This window comes from Trichosurus vulpecula, chromosome 6 (genome assembly GCF_011100635.1).
Source record: "Trichosurus vulpecula isolate mTriVul1 chromosome 6, mTriVul1.pri, whole genome shotgun sequence".
Taxonomy (NCBI): Eukaryota; Metazoa; Chordata; class Mammalia; order Diprotodontia; family Phalangeridae; genus Trichosurus; species Trichosurus vulpecula.
Genome location: NC_050578.1, coordinates 50,944,212 through 50,961,522, shown reverse-complemented (window position 1 = coordinate 50,961,522; position 17,311 = coordinate 50,944,212). Strand labels below are relative to the sequence as shown.

At 38.2% G+C, this 17,311-nt stretch overlaps 1 protein-coding gene across 1 annotated transcript in view; it reads left to right on the top strand.

The window, feature by feature from the left end:
* AIMP1 (aminoacyl tRNA synthetase complex interacting multifunctional protein 1) overlaps positions 1–12,749 on the top strand; it is a 66,533-nt gene extending 53,784 nt beyond the window's left edge. Inside the window, exon 7 of the mRNA XM_036765347.1 lies at positions 12,488–12,749. Within this exon, the coding sequence (XP_036621242.1) occupies positions 12,488–12,654 (167 nt within the window). The 3' untranslated portion in view covers positions 12,655–12,749. The remainder of the gene's footprint in view (positions 1–12,487) is intronic.
* The last annotated feature ends 4,562 nt before the right edge of the window (positions 12,750–17,311 follow it).

The window sequence follows — 17,311 nt, the reverse complement described above, 5'->3', positions numbered from 1 at the left end:
AAAACATTTCAGTGCTAGCCTGAGTAAGGTCAGTTTTATATCTAAGTTATGTTAATATATTTTAACCTTTTATTAAATAATAATCATTGACTTCCTCCAGTGAACCAAATAATCATTACTTCCTCCAGTGTACCATTCATAAAAAAATTGCTTGTATCCAAGCCAAGTTGGAAAAACCTAGTTGTTTCTTAGGATTGGAGTATTCTCCAGTAGAAATGATATGTCAGAAGATGAGGATTTACATTCTACTTCAGTTAATTTCATTCTCTGAGCAAGGCATTGTGTTAGGCCGTGGCAAAAGATATGAAAATGGAAAAGCCTGGGGGTTAAGGGGTGAGGGGCATACAGCATGTATATATAAGTAATTTGAGGAAAAAGAGTACTGAACTAGGGGGATAAGGAAGGTATCTGCACTGAGCCTGAAAGGAAGCTTGGGCAGTCAGATAGTAGAATGAAGTATAATGGATATTTTCAGTTACATTAAATTAAAAAGGTTGTGTACAAATAAAACAAATGTAGCCAAGATCAGTAGGAAAGCAGAAAATTGGGGGAGAATTTTATAGACAGTTTCTCAGATAAAGGTCTCATACCTCAAATGTATAAAGAACTTTGTAAAATCTATAAGAATATGAGTCTTTCCCCAGTTGATAAATGGTCAAAGGATATGAATAAGCAGTTTCTGATGAAGAAATCAAAATAATTTATAGACATATGAAAAAATGCTCTAAATCATTATTGATTAGAGAAATGCAAATTAAAACAACCTTGAGATACCATTTTACACCTATCAGATTGGCTGAAAGGATTGAAAGGGAAAGTGACAGATGTTGAAGGAAATGTGGAAATATTGGAATACTAATTCACTATTGCTGGAGTTGTGAATTGATCCAACCATTTTGGAGAGCAATCTGGTATTATGTCCAAATAGTTATTAAACTGCCTTTGACCCACTAGTACCACTACTAGGTCTATTTCTAGAGATGATCAGGGAAAGAGGGAAAGAACCTATATACTCTAAAATATTTATAGCAGCTCTCTTTGTGGTGGCAAAGAACTGGAAATTACAGGGATACCCATCCATTGGGGAATGGCTGAACAAGTTGTGGTATGTGACTGTGATAGAATACTACTATGCTGTATAAGAAATGGTGAGCTCAATGATCTTAGAAAAACATTCATAGACTTGCACAAGATAATGAAGAGTGAAAGGAGCAGAACCAAAAGGACATTGTATACTGTAATAGCAATATTGTTTTAAGAACAACTTTGAGCAAATAAGTCATTTTGACTGTTATAGATAAATTAACTACAGAAGACTATGGAGACATTCACCTGCATCCAGAGAAAGAACTAATAAATAGAAGGATATATACTATGATTTTGCATATATGTATATATATATGTCTAATGATAGCCATCTCTTAGGGGAGAGGGGAGGAAAGGGGAAAAAAAAAGAAAAAGAATTTCTATATGATAACTTTATTATATATTTAAGAGGAATAGCCAATTGCACATAAAGATTTGCAGTATCATGTGCAATCATTTTTTAAATTATGCTATGTTATGGAAATGCCTGTTTTATTCCACAATTTAAAAATAAAATAAAAATTTACATTAAAATAAATTATAAAGCCAGTCATAGTAGTATACTAGAGAAGAAGAAGCTAGGGGATCCCTTGAGCTGAGGAGTTCTGAGCTACAGTGGGCTAAGCAGTTTGGGTGTCCATATTAAGTCCAGCATCAGTCTGGTGAGCACAGAGGAATGGGGGACTACCAGGTTGCCTAAGGAGAAGTAAACCAACCCAGGTTAGCAACAAAACAGGTCAAAACTCCCATTCCAGTCAGTAGTAGATTGGGCCCATGAATAGCCCTTGTACTTGATAGACGGACCTAGTCTTTCAAAAATAAATGAAGGAGGAAGGAGAGGGAGGGAGAAATAGAATTGGGCACTGAAAACTTTTTTTAAAATGTTTTTAAGAATTGTTTTAGTATGTAATTGAGGAAAAAATAAAATATAAGTGAATGGGTGAGTGAGTGAGCAAGCAATCAATAGACAGATGGTGACTTAGCAAAAGAAGCAAAGTTAAAAATGATAGGAAACAAAATCTCTATAGAGGAAGTCATCTTGACTAGAACAAGATGTATCGTGTGAAAAGTTAGAAATGAGGGAGGTTGGTGGGAGAAACCAATGGAATTAATTCAAAAGTTTATTATTGTTATGGGTAAGCAGTTGCGAAGTTTTAAGATAATTTATATAGGTTTGTTTGAGTTTTAGTTGTTTTCTCATTTGGTTTTTTTTTATTTTTATTTTTATTTTTTTATTGCCCTGGACCTTTTATTTCATTTGGCCTTGGGAATTCTTAGTGAGAAAACTTATATAGTTCTTCAGCTCATCTTAGAGAGTTGCCTGGTGGGGAAGTTAAGTGATTTAGCTCCCCAGGTCTTTTGACCCTGAGGCTAGCTCTCCTAGTCCCTATTCCCTGTGGCCACTCTCACAGTTATTTTAATAGTAGCTAAGTGTTTTCATGTTCTTTCTATTAGAAGAAAGCCAACAGCACCCAAGAGTTTAGTCAGGAACCAATATAGAATTTGCACATTTAAATCCTAATGAGAAAGGATATAGATGAAAGGAATGAAGAGGAAATATGAGTTAAAACCAACTTATTTTTTTACCCATCTCCACCCACCTAAGACTACCAAAAAGAATCATATAGTAAAGGTCTATTATATATGGGTTTTGTGTGCGTGTTCATGCATTGCCATAAAACCAGGGCCCTCAGCAGCAGCTGAGAGACCACATTATGTTCTATGAACCTCACAGTGGTGAGCAGGTTTTGGCAAAGTCCCCATCCTACTCCTTTCTGAAAGAGCCAAGTTAGCAATGGGAGTTAGAAGCAGATAATCATTAAAAGTCTCAAATTCTCGTGAGCTAGCAAGGGCCCCCCACTGTTGGATGGAGCTGCATCAATGTTTGCAGTGCATGTAGCAGATATCTTCCTACCCTTGAGGAGGCCATATTTAGAGAAATCTGACTCTGGAGTCACAGACCATTTAACTGTAATAACAACTAAAAAAAAGTAAGTTTCTTTTTTATTGTAAAACTGAAAAGGTGAGGGAAATTAGAATAAAAACTGGAACTCTTGGAAATTGAGTGCAAGTTTTTGCTGGATCTGTCCTTAAGTGGAACTTTTAGATGTCTTTTGTTTCCCATTACTTTTTTCTCATTTCCCTTACTTTCTGCTGGCTTTTAAGTAATTACTTTAAGAATTACTTCTCTCTTCTCCTTACCTTCACCTCTTGTTTCCTTCCTTCCTTCCTTCCTTCTTGCTCAGTTTGCTTCAAAGTTGAACTTAAGTGATACTTTCTGCAAGAAACCTTTCCTGATATTTCATCTTAGTGCCTCCACCCACCCCCAATTACTTTGTATTTGTTTTGTATGTATCTTGTGTTTGCTTTATGTTTATATCATCTTCCCCAGTAGAATACAGACTCCTCGAGGAATGGTTGCCTTTTTTTTGGCCTTGGACACCCACTGCCTAGCATAGGTGCTTAATAAAATACTTACTGATTGGTTAATGTCAGTGGCGTTTTTCATTCACTGGCTTAGAACTTGCCTTAAGAGTTAAATAGAACAGCACTTAGAAAGAATTTTCATTATCTGAATTTTACAGATGGAATTATTTAAATGAAATGTTCTTACAGTAATACTCTGAGTTGTTGCTAGAGGTGCTAATGAATTCCAGGATCCTTCTCGTTAAGTCTGTCCCTAATGTACATATGCCCTTCCTTGCACCTTTACCCTTTAGACACACAACAAGGAAGCACAAAATTATACATAAAGAAGAGTAAGGGAGAATTCAGCTCTAGTCTTCCACAACAACATTGTAAATCACCACCTGAACTGGAGTTTGAATTACTGTTCAGTCCATTCATGTTGTATGTTTAACCAAGCTGAACAGCCAGAAATCCTTAATGAGCACTGAAGTTAGAGACTGACTTCGAATGGACCTCATTCCTGTGCTTGCACAGGAGAGTCACCCTTCTGAAAGAACTAGTGATAGCTTACAGAAGACTATCAGGGCAGCAGGGTGGTGCAGTGGATAGAGTGCAAAGTAATCTGCCCTCAGTTACTAGCTGTGTGGCCCCAGGCAAGCCACTTAACCCTGTTTGCCTCAGTTTCCTCATCCGTTAAATGAAATGACAAACCACTCTAGTATCTTTGCCAAGAACACCCCAAATGGGGTCATGAAGAGTTGGACAAGATTGAAAACCACTGAACAAGAAATTCATCTATCATTTATTCTTCTTAGGGAGAACCTTTGTCTTTCTTTCTCAGCCTTGTTAGCATCTGTTCCTTATCCTAAGGTGTTCATGTATTAGTTAATCTATTTGCTAAGCAGTTGACATCCTCAGATTCTAAAAAAATTATATTATAAATTATATGTATTAAAGATTGTATAGACGTTGCAGCTTGAGTTAGAAAAGGTTTTATATGCTTATGGTCACTTTCCTTCTGATGGAAAGCCAGAAACATCAATGGAGTTTTGAAAATGCCAAATGAATGTTTTTCTGTTTTTGTTTCCCTTACCTCCTTTGTCCTGCCTTATATTTGTGAAGCTATAAATTTTAGTTGTAGAATATAGCAACAGGTCCCTAAAGCACTAAGCAGAAATAACTGTTCAAAATATGTGGTAGCTATGAGACAAAGGAAATAAGTGATATCTTTGAGACTACACTCCATTGGATTTCAACCAAGTTATTGCAACAGGGAAAAAATGTTTTCAAGAACCCTAACTAATATTGAAGAAAATGTACAAAGCTGGTTTGATTTGGGAACTATTCTTTTCTGAGCCTCTAAGAAGGTGATTAATTCTGCTGACACATATATGAGAAAATATCATGGTTTGGTGGAAAAAGCAGAAGACTCGATTTTGATTCCTAGCTCTAGAATATGCTAACTGTATGACTATACAACTCAATTAAGTTCCCTGTGCCTATGAAGTAGAGATCATGGAACTTGTACAACATATCTGTGATTGGGTTCTTAGACCAGTATAAATCACTATACGGATATGAGCTGTTTACAATAATAATCTGAGTAATTGGTGTGAAAAGTACTAATATATACCTACAAGTGCATATTCCTCTTCAGTGTAACAACTGGAAGCGCTTTAAAAGCAGAAGGAAACATAATCATCTGTATCTACTTGATGCCAACTAAAAATGCATTTCCTAGCTTCCTCCCTAGTCTGCCAAAAATAGGCCCTTATAATTTATTTTAGTCCATTCGAATTCTTTTCCAATCTCAAGTTATAAAAAAGCCATAGAAAGAACCTAAATCAATCTAACAAAGGACATTTATTTTCACAAGTAACTTTCATGGTTAGTTTGAGTATATTATTCCAAGGAGTTGAATGTTGGATTTATTTTAAACCAATGTAAAAATAAATTAACAGTGAAACATGGGTGACTACCCCTCAGCCTGCCTTTTTTTTCTTTTTGCCTCAAAGCACTTAATCTGTTAGATAATTATGTTTTTTCTTCTGTTTGCCAACTTATTCTTGCCAAACCTCATGTAACTGCTGAGCCATTTTATAAAATTAATCAGCAGTAACCCCATAGATGCAAAGTAATCCTCTGACTTTTATGTAAAGATACTCAGGGAATTGGTCTTAAGTATTATTAGGGATCATATGCTCAGTTGACCAAACTTGTAAAAACCAGGTTAGTTGCAAGAATACCACTGGTCTGCCAAATGTCAGAGTGGAACTGATACTTTGTGAACATTTTGAGAAGAGTTTTGTTGGCTAGTGAAAAATGGAATTAATAGGAATTTTCTGGTTTTGAAGTCTAGTGCAAGATAAAGGCCAGTTGGAATTTGATGATAAATGTTCATAAAACCCTTCTTGTAGACTGTGATAAGTGTTTTGGTTTTCCCCCTGCCCCTCATTCCCTTTCTTTCTTCAAGTCATTTCCAAAAGAAAGATTTTGAATTAGAGGAAACCGAAGATGGCTATCTGATCAGCCCATACTTGAACAATTCATTTCAATTTAACAAGCATTTATTGAACTTTTCCTGTATGCCCTGCACTGTGCTAGGCATTGGGAACGCAAAGACAGAAATAAAAAGGCCCTGACCTTAAGAAGTTCATATTCTGATAGTAAAAACATGTTGACAAATGCTGGCTATATTCAGTAGGATGAATACCAAATATGTTGAGGGGGAGGCACCAGCCAATGGGAGGGGAATCATTCGACATCTCTTACAGATAATGACATTTGAACTGTATTTTGAAGACACCTAAGAATTCCATAAAGTGAAGAGGTGGAGCCAAATGGTGGAGAAAAGGCAGGGACTCACCTGAGCTCTCCCCAGATCCCCTCTAGGCATCATTAAATAATGTCTCAAAACAAATTCTGAAGCAGCAAAACCCAGAAAAGAATGTGATGAAAGAATTTTCCAGCCAAAGTCAACTTAGAAGATGGATGGGAAAGGTTTGTCACATGGGGTAAGAGTGGAGCATAGTCTAGTGCAGGCCATGCCAGCACAGACCTGGCCCTAGCAAACCAGAAGCAGGCTTTGGGAGCAACTAAATGGGCAGCAGTAATGGCTGCTTCTGGAGCTCTTAGCCCACAGAGAGTAAGGAGGTCGAACAACTGGTCAGAAAGAGACTACTTTGCTGGCACTAGGGGCAAGACTCTGTTGCTTTGCCCATACTCAGATCCGGGTTGTAGTACTGGGTGGCAGTCCCAGGGCAAAAAGGAGCATTAGCACACCAGAGCTTGCAGCCACAGTGGAACAGAGACCTTCACAGTTCCAGGGACGAAAAGAGTGTTTGTGTTTGCTCACAGTCCAGAGCACAGGCCAAGAGAGTAGTGAACACACCTCTCCTTAGATCATACCATCTTGGAAGAACTAAAAACTTACAGGTCCCTAGAAGTACCTCTGAAAACAGCTATACAAAAACCTTGAAGCTTGGGACAGTGCACCCTCCACCTGGAAGTAGAGCTCTACTTTTGCAAAAAGTGTTAAAGGTCAAGAAATAGGCTAGAAAATTAGCAGACAACAGAAAATAACTATAGAAAGTTACTGTGGTGACAGGGAAGATCAAAATACACACTCAGAAGAAGACAACAAAGTCGATACTCCTACATCTGAAGCCTGAAAGAAAAATTATGAATTAGTCTCAGGCCAGAAAATCATGCAAAAAAGAGTCAACAGCTTGGTAAAGGAAGCACAAAAAACATTGAAGAAAATAACACCTTAAAAAACAGAATAGGCCAGATGGTAAAAGAGATGCAAAAATCTATTGAAGAGAAGAATTCCTTGAAAAGCAGAATTGGCCAAATGGAGAATGATAAACAAAAGTTCACTGAAGAGAAAAACTTCTTAAAAAGTAGAATTGGCCAAATGGAAAGAGGCACAAAAGATTCACTGAAGAAAATAGTTCCTTAAAAAATAGAATTGAGCAAGTGGAAGCAAGACAAGGTGAAATATCTCACTAGAAAAACAACTGACCTGGAAAATAGATCCAGGAGAGAGAAATTTTAAAATTATTGGACTATCTGAAAACCATAATCAAAAAACTACCTAGACATTGCTGTTCAAGATATTATCAAAGAAAACTGCCCTGATATTTACCAGAGTAAAATAGAAATTGAAAGAATCCACCAGGCACCTCCTAGAAGAGATCTCAAAATGAATGCTTCCAGGAATGTTATAACCAAATTCTAGAGCTCCCAGATCAAGGAGAAAAAATTTCAGGCAGCCAGAAAGAAAAAGTGCAAGTATCATGGAGCCGCAATTAGGATACCACAAGATTTAGCAGCTACATTAAAGGACAGGAGAGCTTGCAATGTGGATATTCCAGAGGGTAAAAGGAGCTAAGATTACAACCAAGAATCACCTACCCAGCAACACTGAATTAAGGGGTAAGAAAGAGGAATGCACTGGGAGAAAGGGAAAAGGGGGAGGAAGAATAGGCTAAATTATCTTACATAAAAGAGGCAAGAAAAAGCTTTTACAGTGTAGGGGAGTTAACTGGATATAGAAATCTATCTTACCATACAGGAAAGTAGGAGGGGAAGATGATGAGAAGGGATGGACGATAGAAGGGAAGGCAGATTAGGGGAGGTGATAAATCAAAAGTGAAACACTTTTGAGGAGGAGGGACAGGGTGAAAGGAGAGAAGAATAAATGGGGGAAATAGAGTTAGCAATCATAACTGTGAAAAAAAAATTTGAGGCAAGTTTCTCTGATAAAGGTCTCATTTCTCAAATAAGCAATGAACTGAGTAACACAAAAATGAGCCATTCCATTGTTGATAAATGATCAGAAGATATGAACAGTCACTTTTCAGATGATGTAATCAGAGCTATCTAAAGCCATATTTTTAAAAAATGCTCTAAATCACTGTTGATTAGAGAAATGCAAATCAAAACAATCTCATATCTATTAGACTGTCTAATAGGACAGAAAAGGAAACTGATAGATGTTAGAGGGCATGTAGGAAAATTGAAGCTCTAATACACTGTTAGTGGGATTGTGAATTGATTCAACCGTCCTGGAGACCAATTTGGAACTATGCCTAAAGGGCTGTAAAGCCAAGCAGATGCTTTTACACAGCAATACTACTACTCGGTCTGTGCCCTAACAGAGATAAAAAATAAAAAAGAAAAGGACCTATGTGTACAAAAGTAGAGGAGCTCTTTTCTGGTGGTAAAGAATTGGAAATTGAGGGGATGCCCATCAATTGGGGAATGGCTGAACAAGTTGTGGTTCATGATTGTATTGGAATACTATTGTGCTATAAGAAATAATGAGCAGCACGCTTTCAGAAAAATCTGGAAAGACCTATATGAAGTGATGCAAAGTGAAATGAGTAGAACGTGGATAACATTGTACACAATAACAGCAGTATCGTGAGATGATTAGCTATTTTCAGAAATACTATGATCCAAGACGACTCTGAAGCTCTTATGATAGAAAATGCTTTTCATCTGCAGAGAAAGAACTGATGGAGTCTGAATACAGATTGAAGCATACTTTTTTTACTTTATTTTTTTCTTGGGTGATGGAAGTATGTTTTGCATGACGTTACATGATTAGTCTATATTGGGTTTCTTTGCCTTCTTACTGGAGGGGTGGGGTGGAGAGGGAGGCAGAGAATCTGGAACTCAATTTTAAAAATGAATGTTAAAAAAAAATTTCCATATAATTGGGAAAAATAAAATACTAAAGTTTTAAAAATTCCGTAAAGTAAAAGTGAGGACAGAGAACCCTCTGGGCAAAGACACAGGCAGGAGGGGGGAATGTTTTGTGTGAGGAGCATGGAGCGGGCTTGTCTGGCCAGAATGCAGAGTACCTCATTGAAGAGTAACATGCCATCTGACTGGACAGATAGATTTGCTCCATATTGCAAAGGACTTTAAGTATTCAAGTGAGAAATGTGCATTTTGTTCTAGAAACAATAGAAATCCACTAAAGCTTTTCAAGCAAGGTATTGAAATTGGCTTCACTTGCTTCCTCTCCTTCCTCAATTCTCACAGTCCTTAGCAGTCTGGCTTCCAACCTCATCACTCAACTAAAACTGCTTTTTCCAAAGTTTTTAATGATCTCTTAATTGCTGGTTCTGATCATCTCTCCTCGGTCTGGATTTTCATAACATTATAGGCTGTCTGACAGGCCCCCTAAAATGTCCTTTGCTTAATTAACCTCATCAAACTTCCTGACTGTGGTTGTTCCCTAAAATTCTGGCCTTAGGCCCTCTTCTTCTCCTACTCTTTCTCTTGGTAGTATCATCAATTTCTATGGTTTTAATTTTGATTTCTCTGCAAATGATTTACAGATATGAATTTCTAGTTTCAGTCTTTTTACTGAGCTTCAGTCCTGCATCATGTTGCCTATTTCACATTTCCAACTAGATGTCTCAGAGACGTATTAGACTCTTAACATTTATAAAATAGAACTCATTTTCTTTAGGCTTAAACCACCCTCTCCTCTTCCAGATTTCCCTATTTCTGTCAAAAGGCACCACTGCCCTTCCAGTTTCTCCCTCACCCCACTTACCCAGTGAGTTGCTAAATCTTGGAATTTCTGCATACACAACTGTCTTCATTTTACCCAGTTACTTCAGTCTTAAAGCATTCTAGAGTCCTCTTGCCTTCCTTAGTCTCCAGCTATTCTGTGTTCTTCTGTAGCACACAGTAATCCAGATGTGGTCTCATTAGGGTAGAGGAAAATGGAACTGTAACCTCTCTAGCCCCGGAAAGATGCTTCTCCTAATAGTCTACAATTGTGTTAGTTAATTGGGCTACTATTTCATACAATCATCTCATTGAATTTGCATTCCATTAACCCTCTGTTGTATTTTTCTGAGAAATGTTTGTCTATGTGCATGCTCACTACACACACAGCAAACTGGTAGTTATGAAATTGATTTTTTTAACTTGAGTGTAAAACTTCATCTTATTAGACTCAACCCACTTCCGAGACCATTTTGGCTTCTGATGCTAGAATCTGACATGTTAGCTTTCCCTCAGAGTTTTTTGTCTTCTACAAATTTAGTTAGCATGCCATCTGTGAACAATTTGGTAGGTAAGAAGGAAGAAAAAGGAAATATAAGAGGAAAAAGGATGAAACCAACTTTTGAAGGATATCACACCTTTTGTATGTGAATAGTATGGTTGCTGAAAGGATTAGGAAAAGGTATTTTGTGTATATAAAACTAATAAAAGTCTACTTGAGAAAAAATACAGTTGTCTTTGGTAAAATAAGAGAAAAGATGTTAGGACCAAGTAGAAAAGTGGCCCCCTAAAAAATATACCTTGGGGGCAAAGAAATGACTGAGGATTTCTAGCATTGTAGTCCCTCAGTTGATTTGAATATGATTTTTTAAAAAGACTGTAAGAGGTCAAAATTGACCAATTGATAAATCAAATAACTCTTTGAAAACTTTGGGGAAAATTAAATAAATATTGTTGGTTTTGTAACCACCAGCTAGGTTTTGTGAATTTTCCTTTGTAAGGTAAAGGTGAGCCATTGATCATTAAGAGATTCTGATTTGAGGCATTGACAGCAGCTAATAATAAGCTAACAGGAGCTGAGTGTGAAGGCACCAGGAAAATCAGCTAAGAGGAAGGCTTCAACTTTTGTGCTGGGAGCCTGCTGATTTTAAGAGTTTTATGGATTGGTTAAAGAAAAGGATTGCAACCCTGATGGTTAGAAAAGAACTAAACTTTGCTGCTATTTGTACTTTTGCCCTTTAGCACCATCTACAGTTTGAGATGTGAAACCTTTTAGCTGTGCTAAGTTACTTCTTTAACTTCCCTTCCTAGTTTGAGGGAGAAACAGAGGTAAAAGACATATTTTGTGTTGCTGTTAGGAGAGATTTGGAGTTAATTAGACAAAGAGTTGCCTGGATTTGTCTGTGTTACCCAGAGAACCAACTTGATAAACTTTGTAGTTCTCTGGGTGCTATGTTTACCACTATAGTAGTGTAACACTTTTCTTAGCACCATGGTAAGGGTGACTGTTAGTTAAAAGATCATGTTACTGCTTCATCATCTCAAGAATAGAAGAGCATATTTATCATACATCAAGATAGTGCTTCAGTTTTTTATTAGTTCATTCTCGTTGAGTATATTTTATAATTCTGACTATAGTAATGTAAACAAAAATACTGAAAGACAAATTGCAATAGCCAATCTTGGTCCCAGAAGGACAGATATTGAAACACGATTTCCTCTTCTTGGTAGACAGGTTAGAGAATATAGGAGCAAAATATCACATGTACTGTCAGATGTAATTATTTTATTGATTAGTTTTGCTTAACTGTTTTTCTTCATTAAAAAGAAGTGTTGGGGTATATCAGTAAATGACTTCAAAAAAAAGTAGCACTTTTTCTTTTTTCAGTAGTCTAGAGAAGAGCAACTAAAATTATTAAGGATATAAAGTAGAAATTGTCATTAGAGGATAGAAGATAATAATAGTATTTACATGGCACTTTAAGAGTTTTACATATGTCATCTCTGCTCACAATGACCTCCATTTTAGAGATGGGAAAATTGAGGTTTGGAGAGGTTTTGTGACTGCCCAGGGTCACACAAGTCTCTGAGGCAGAATTTGAACTGTATTCCTCCTGACTCCATGGCCATCCATTTTACCACCTAGAAAACCTTCATGTGAAAAGCTTCAAGTGCAGTGTCCTACTACAGATGGTATTTCTGTAGTTAGAAGACCACTCTAGTTCAGTTTAGAGGTGGAAAGCCCAAGAACGTTGCAGATGATGACCTTTTTCTCAGTCTCTGCCAACCCAGGACATTGTTCTCCAAGGTGAGGCATTTGCAGCTGTGTTGGGGGAGGTAGTGCTCCGTCCTTGTCAAAACACAAATTCTGAAAAGGCTTCTCTTATCACCAGCAAACTCTCATATAATTTATTTTTCACTGTAACTGTTTCTTTCTTTCTGTCTTTCTTTTTTTAAATAGGAGAGCCTGAGAAGGAACTGAATCCCAAGAAGAAGATGTGGGAGCAGATCCAGCCTGATCTTGTCACTAACGACCAGTGTGTTGCAACATATAAAGGAGTCCCCTTTGAGGTGAAAGGGAAGGGGGTCTGTAGGGCTCAGACCATGTCCAATAGTGGAATTAAATGAAGTGAAAAAAATCTTTGGCAGTTGAGATACTTTAAAGAAATTTTGATGGAAAGTACTGTAAGCACAATAAAAATATATATTTCTTCCATAACCTTCTTAAAAGTTACTGACTCATTTCTGTTCTTTCTCAGAGCTACCTGTTGATTGTGTGGCTATAATATTTTCTGTATTAGGATATAGTGGTTGATCACTTAGAAAACACTTTACATTTTTTACATATTTTGCAACTATTTTTATTAGTTATTCTTTATAGATCCACAAGTGATATGTTTTCATTGTTGTTACTGTTATTGATGGGGAAACTTAAAGAAGTGGTCAGTAGGGGCAGCTAGGTGGCACAGTGGATAGAGCTGTGGACCCGGAGTCAGGAAGACCTGATACTGATATTTGGCCTGATGCTTCCTAGCTGTGTGACTGAGCAGGTCAGTTAACTTCTGTTTGCCTGTTTTCTCATTTGTGAAATGGAGATAATAACATAACTTCTACCTCCTAGGATGATTTTGAGGATCAAATGAGAAAATATTTGTAAAGTACCCTGGCACTTAGTAAGTGCTATATAAATATTAGTAATGATTATTATTGCTATTAACTCATGGTCATGGAATTGATGAAAATTCAAACCTTGAGTTTTATATTATTATTGTATTATGTGAGAACTTGGCTTTCTTCAAAAATGGCAACTTGGACTCTTCAGTTTGGGAAACATACGCTGACCTAGGAGAACCAAGCATCATAAAAATCAAAATGATACATTTTAAGTTTTCCTTTGTAACTCTACCAGTATACCTTATCCTTGACCATTAGGTATTTGATATTTGATTTGTCTTCCGCTGAGATTCTTAATTACAGATTGAATAACTAATGACTAACTTTTGACTAGCTCTTATGTTAAATCTAGAAACACTTTTTCTTAAAAGCCTTTTGTTTACACTAGCTACCTCATAAATATTCTTGAGGTACTTAAGATTCTATAGCTCATTTTCTAAAATAAAGGTTCTTAACCTTTTTTTATATCATGGCAGTGGATCCCTTTTTGGAACAAAACAAAACACAGAATTACAAAAGAAACTGATTATTTTGAAACACATTTTAAACCCCCCCCCAAAAAAAAATGGGTTCATAGACTCCCAAAAGCCCTTGATCTAAAAGAACTGCCTTTAATGTTCACTTGCTTTTTGATATAAAGTCATGTGATCTCATACTCTGCTACGTCAACATACTTAAAATAATTGTCGTTAAAACTTGACGTGTTGGCTGGTTGGTTGTTGTATTTCATTCTCTAAGAGGACTAAAATGACATCATTATGCTAGAGTCAAGTTACAGTGTCTCCAACCGTGATTGATCATACCAACACGAGCTCAGAATGCTCTACCACAGGTCAGACACAAATAGTCCACGTGAACGTTTGGGGTGAATTCTCTAAATTTGTGCATCCTATATTTTTTTTTTTAGCTATTTCGGTTCTGCTTTGCTCGTAGAGCACAGAACCTTCCTTGATATGGGCATGCCATGCTGAGCAGTCCAGTGCAAGTGTCTCCCATATCACACAATCAGTTCCAAAGTTTTTAAGAGAGACCTTGAGAGTGTCCTTGTATCACTTCTTCTGACCACCATGTGAACACTTGCCCTGTGTTAAAAAAAATAGTCTTTTTGGCAAGCATGCATTCTGCATTCGAATGACATGGCCAGCCTATTGGAGTTGTGTTCTCCAAAGCAGAGTTTGAATGCTTGGCAGTTTAGTTCGAGTAAAGACCTCAGCATCTGGTACCTTGTCCTGTCAGGTGATCTCCAGATCTTCCTAAGACAATTCAAATGGAAAGCAATTCAGTTTCCTGGCATTGTGCTAGTAGATTATCCAGGTTTCACAGGCATACAACAATGAGGTCAGCACATGGCTTTGTAGACCTTCAGTTTGGTAGTCAGTCTAATACCTCTTCTCTCCCATACTTTCCTTCCTCCTATATCGACTGTTCCTCGACCATCTGAAGCTTCATTGGCTCTCAGGTAGATGACCATCTTCCAGGTGAAGGATCAGCCTATTAAGGAGGACTCTGGCAAGAATCTTGCCAGGAATGACTAAGAGAGAGACCCTGCCTCACCCCTCCCTCCCCGCCATGATCGTCACAGGACAATCTATTTCCTTTATCTTTATAGAGATGGACAGTGGAAGCATCCTTGAACACCTGAGGGATAACTTCCTCTTGCCATATAACCTGGAAAATTTCAGTCAGTTTTTGTATGAGCAAACCCCCTACCTCATAAATGTCAGCTGGAATAGAATCAGCACCAGGGGCTTTGCCACAGGAAAGGAGACTTCATGTCATTCAAAAAACCTCCTTTCAGTTGGAACTTCAGCTAGGGAGGGATTTACTTCAACCTGAGGTAAACAGTCAATGGTCTTAGCATTGATTGGTGATGGTCGGTTGAGAACACTGGAAGTGTTCAGCCCATCTCTCATGTCCTTATCACAGATCAATGTAGCTCCATCAGCACTGAGTAGTGGAGAGGTGCCATAGGTCTTTAGCCCACAAATAGCCTTCAGGGCATCTTAAAAGTCCTTTGGATTGTTACTATCAGCATAACACTGAATTTTGTCTGCCTTCTTACTGAGCCAAGAATCCTTCATCTCTATAAGCTTTGCTTGTACTTTACTTTTGATGGAATTAAATGCTGCCTTCTTAGAGATGGATGAACTGTCCTGCTGGTAAACCCTGTGGAGTTCTTGGGTTTTTGTTTTTTTTTTTTTTTTTCATTTAGCAGCTTCTGAATTTCCTCATCATTTTCATCAAACCGGTCTTGATGTTTGCGAGTGTTCTGACCCAGATGAGCAAATGCAGTGCTGTATGCCAGATCTGAATGCTGCCTACTCCTTTTCTGCTCCACTGTTGCCAACTGTGTGTTTGCTAAACTTTCCCTCCAAGTTTGCAATAAACTGCACTCAGAGAAGTGCTCTACACTGTTGATGTTAATTCTTTTGGTAGTCATTTTGCCTTGGGAACATCACTTCCATTGAATATGAATATTTAGCTTGGAGAGGATAAATCTGTGATCAGTCCAGCACTCTGTACTACACATTGCCTTCATCACTCACATCCTGTCTGTCCCTTCTTACAATCACATAGTCTATTAAATTTGCTGCAAAGGTAACCATGAAGTTTTATTACACTTAGGTAAATGGAAGACAATGTTGGTGATGAGAAGGTCATGAGATGCACAGGTTTCTTCAGTAGTAAGTGACCATTGCCTTTGCTGTTTCCAGCTCCGTAACTCCATTCCTCCCCGAGACTCCCTGCCAAGTCTGGTAGTCTGAGCCTATCTAGCATTAAAATCACCCAGAATTATAAGCTTGTCCTCTTCTGGCACATTGATGATAAGAGTCTCCAGGTCTTCATAAAATTTTTCTTTGACCTCTCCAGGGTTCGTCATAGTGAGAGCATAGGCACTGATGATGGTGGCATGAAGTTTTCCTGCAAGGGGTAATCGCAGTGTCATGAGCCTGTCGTTCAGTCCTTTTGGCAGGCGTACACACTTGTTGACTAGATTAGTTTTGATTGCAAATCCTACACCAGCTTCACAGTGCTCCCCTTCACTTTGGCCACTCCAGAAAAACATGTATCCAGCTTCACTTCAGTAAGCTAGCCTTCATTTGCCAGCCTTGTTTCACTCGGGGCTGCTATTTGGTTGTGGTATCTGCTGAGTTCTGTCACAACAAGAACTGTTCATCTTTCAGGTTTACTGGATTTTGTGTTGTCTATAAGTCTGCGCACATTCCATGTGCCGATGGTGAGTGGAATCATCTTTGCAGACATTTTTTACATTTTTTTGTTTCAAACGCAGAGTGGGATTCCTTTCCTGCCACAGTAATTGGGCCAGGGTTGGGTAAGCAGACAATTTTTAGGGCACTTTCTCTAGCCTCTTCCTCATGCAAGTAGGTGAGCAATGTGATCCTTAAAAGGCTGCTCAGACACCCATGAGGCTGCTGAATCCCACTGCTGCTCCAGTGAGAAGATGACCCTATGGCCTGGGCCACTTGTGTGCAGGATTGTAACTACAGCTCCCAGTGTATCCGCACCTACTGCTTCATCACTTGCCTGTCACCACAGGACTTGGAGATAGGTGTAATGGTCAAATGACATGGGTGATGTCTTTTGACTCATTCATAATTTGGATTTAAGTGAGGCAGAGTTGCATCAAATCTTCAGCCTCACTTTCTCCTCCAGAGTCATCACAGTCCAGTGGCAGGACAGAATCAAGATGATGTGATGGCTCAACATAACAGTGGATGACTTTGGAGTCTTCGATGTCTAACCAAGCTCTAAGACTCCACAGCACCTGCTTCAGCTGCTTTCATGGCCATTGGAACAAATTGTTTTCATCCGCCCTTTCCACCAGGAGAAGTCTTCACATGCTTGGGGTAGACACCCCCTAATTCACCAGTGGGTTTGAGACCCTTTGATTGCTCTCAACCTGATATAGCCCATCTACCGGGGTGTGGCCACTGGGCATGCTACAGCTTCTTGGAGCCATAGGTGAGAGTTAGGTGGAACAGTTGGACCCCAAAGGCGGAAAGCAGCTCTCACACCAGAAGGACTAGTTTTCCCTGAATACACCCTACACCCCAGAAAAAAACAAAACAAAACTTGATATGTAATATTA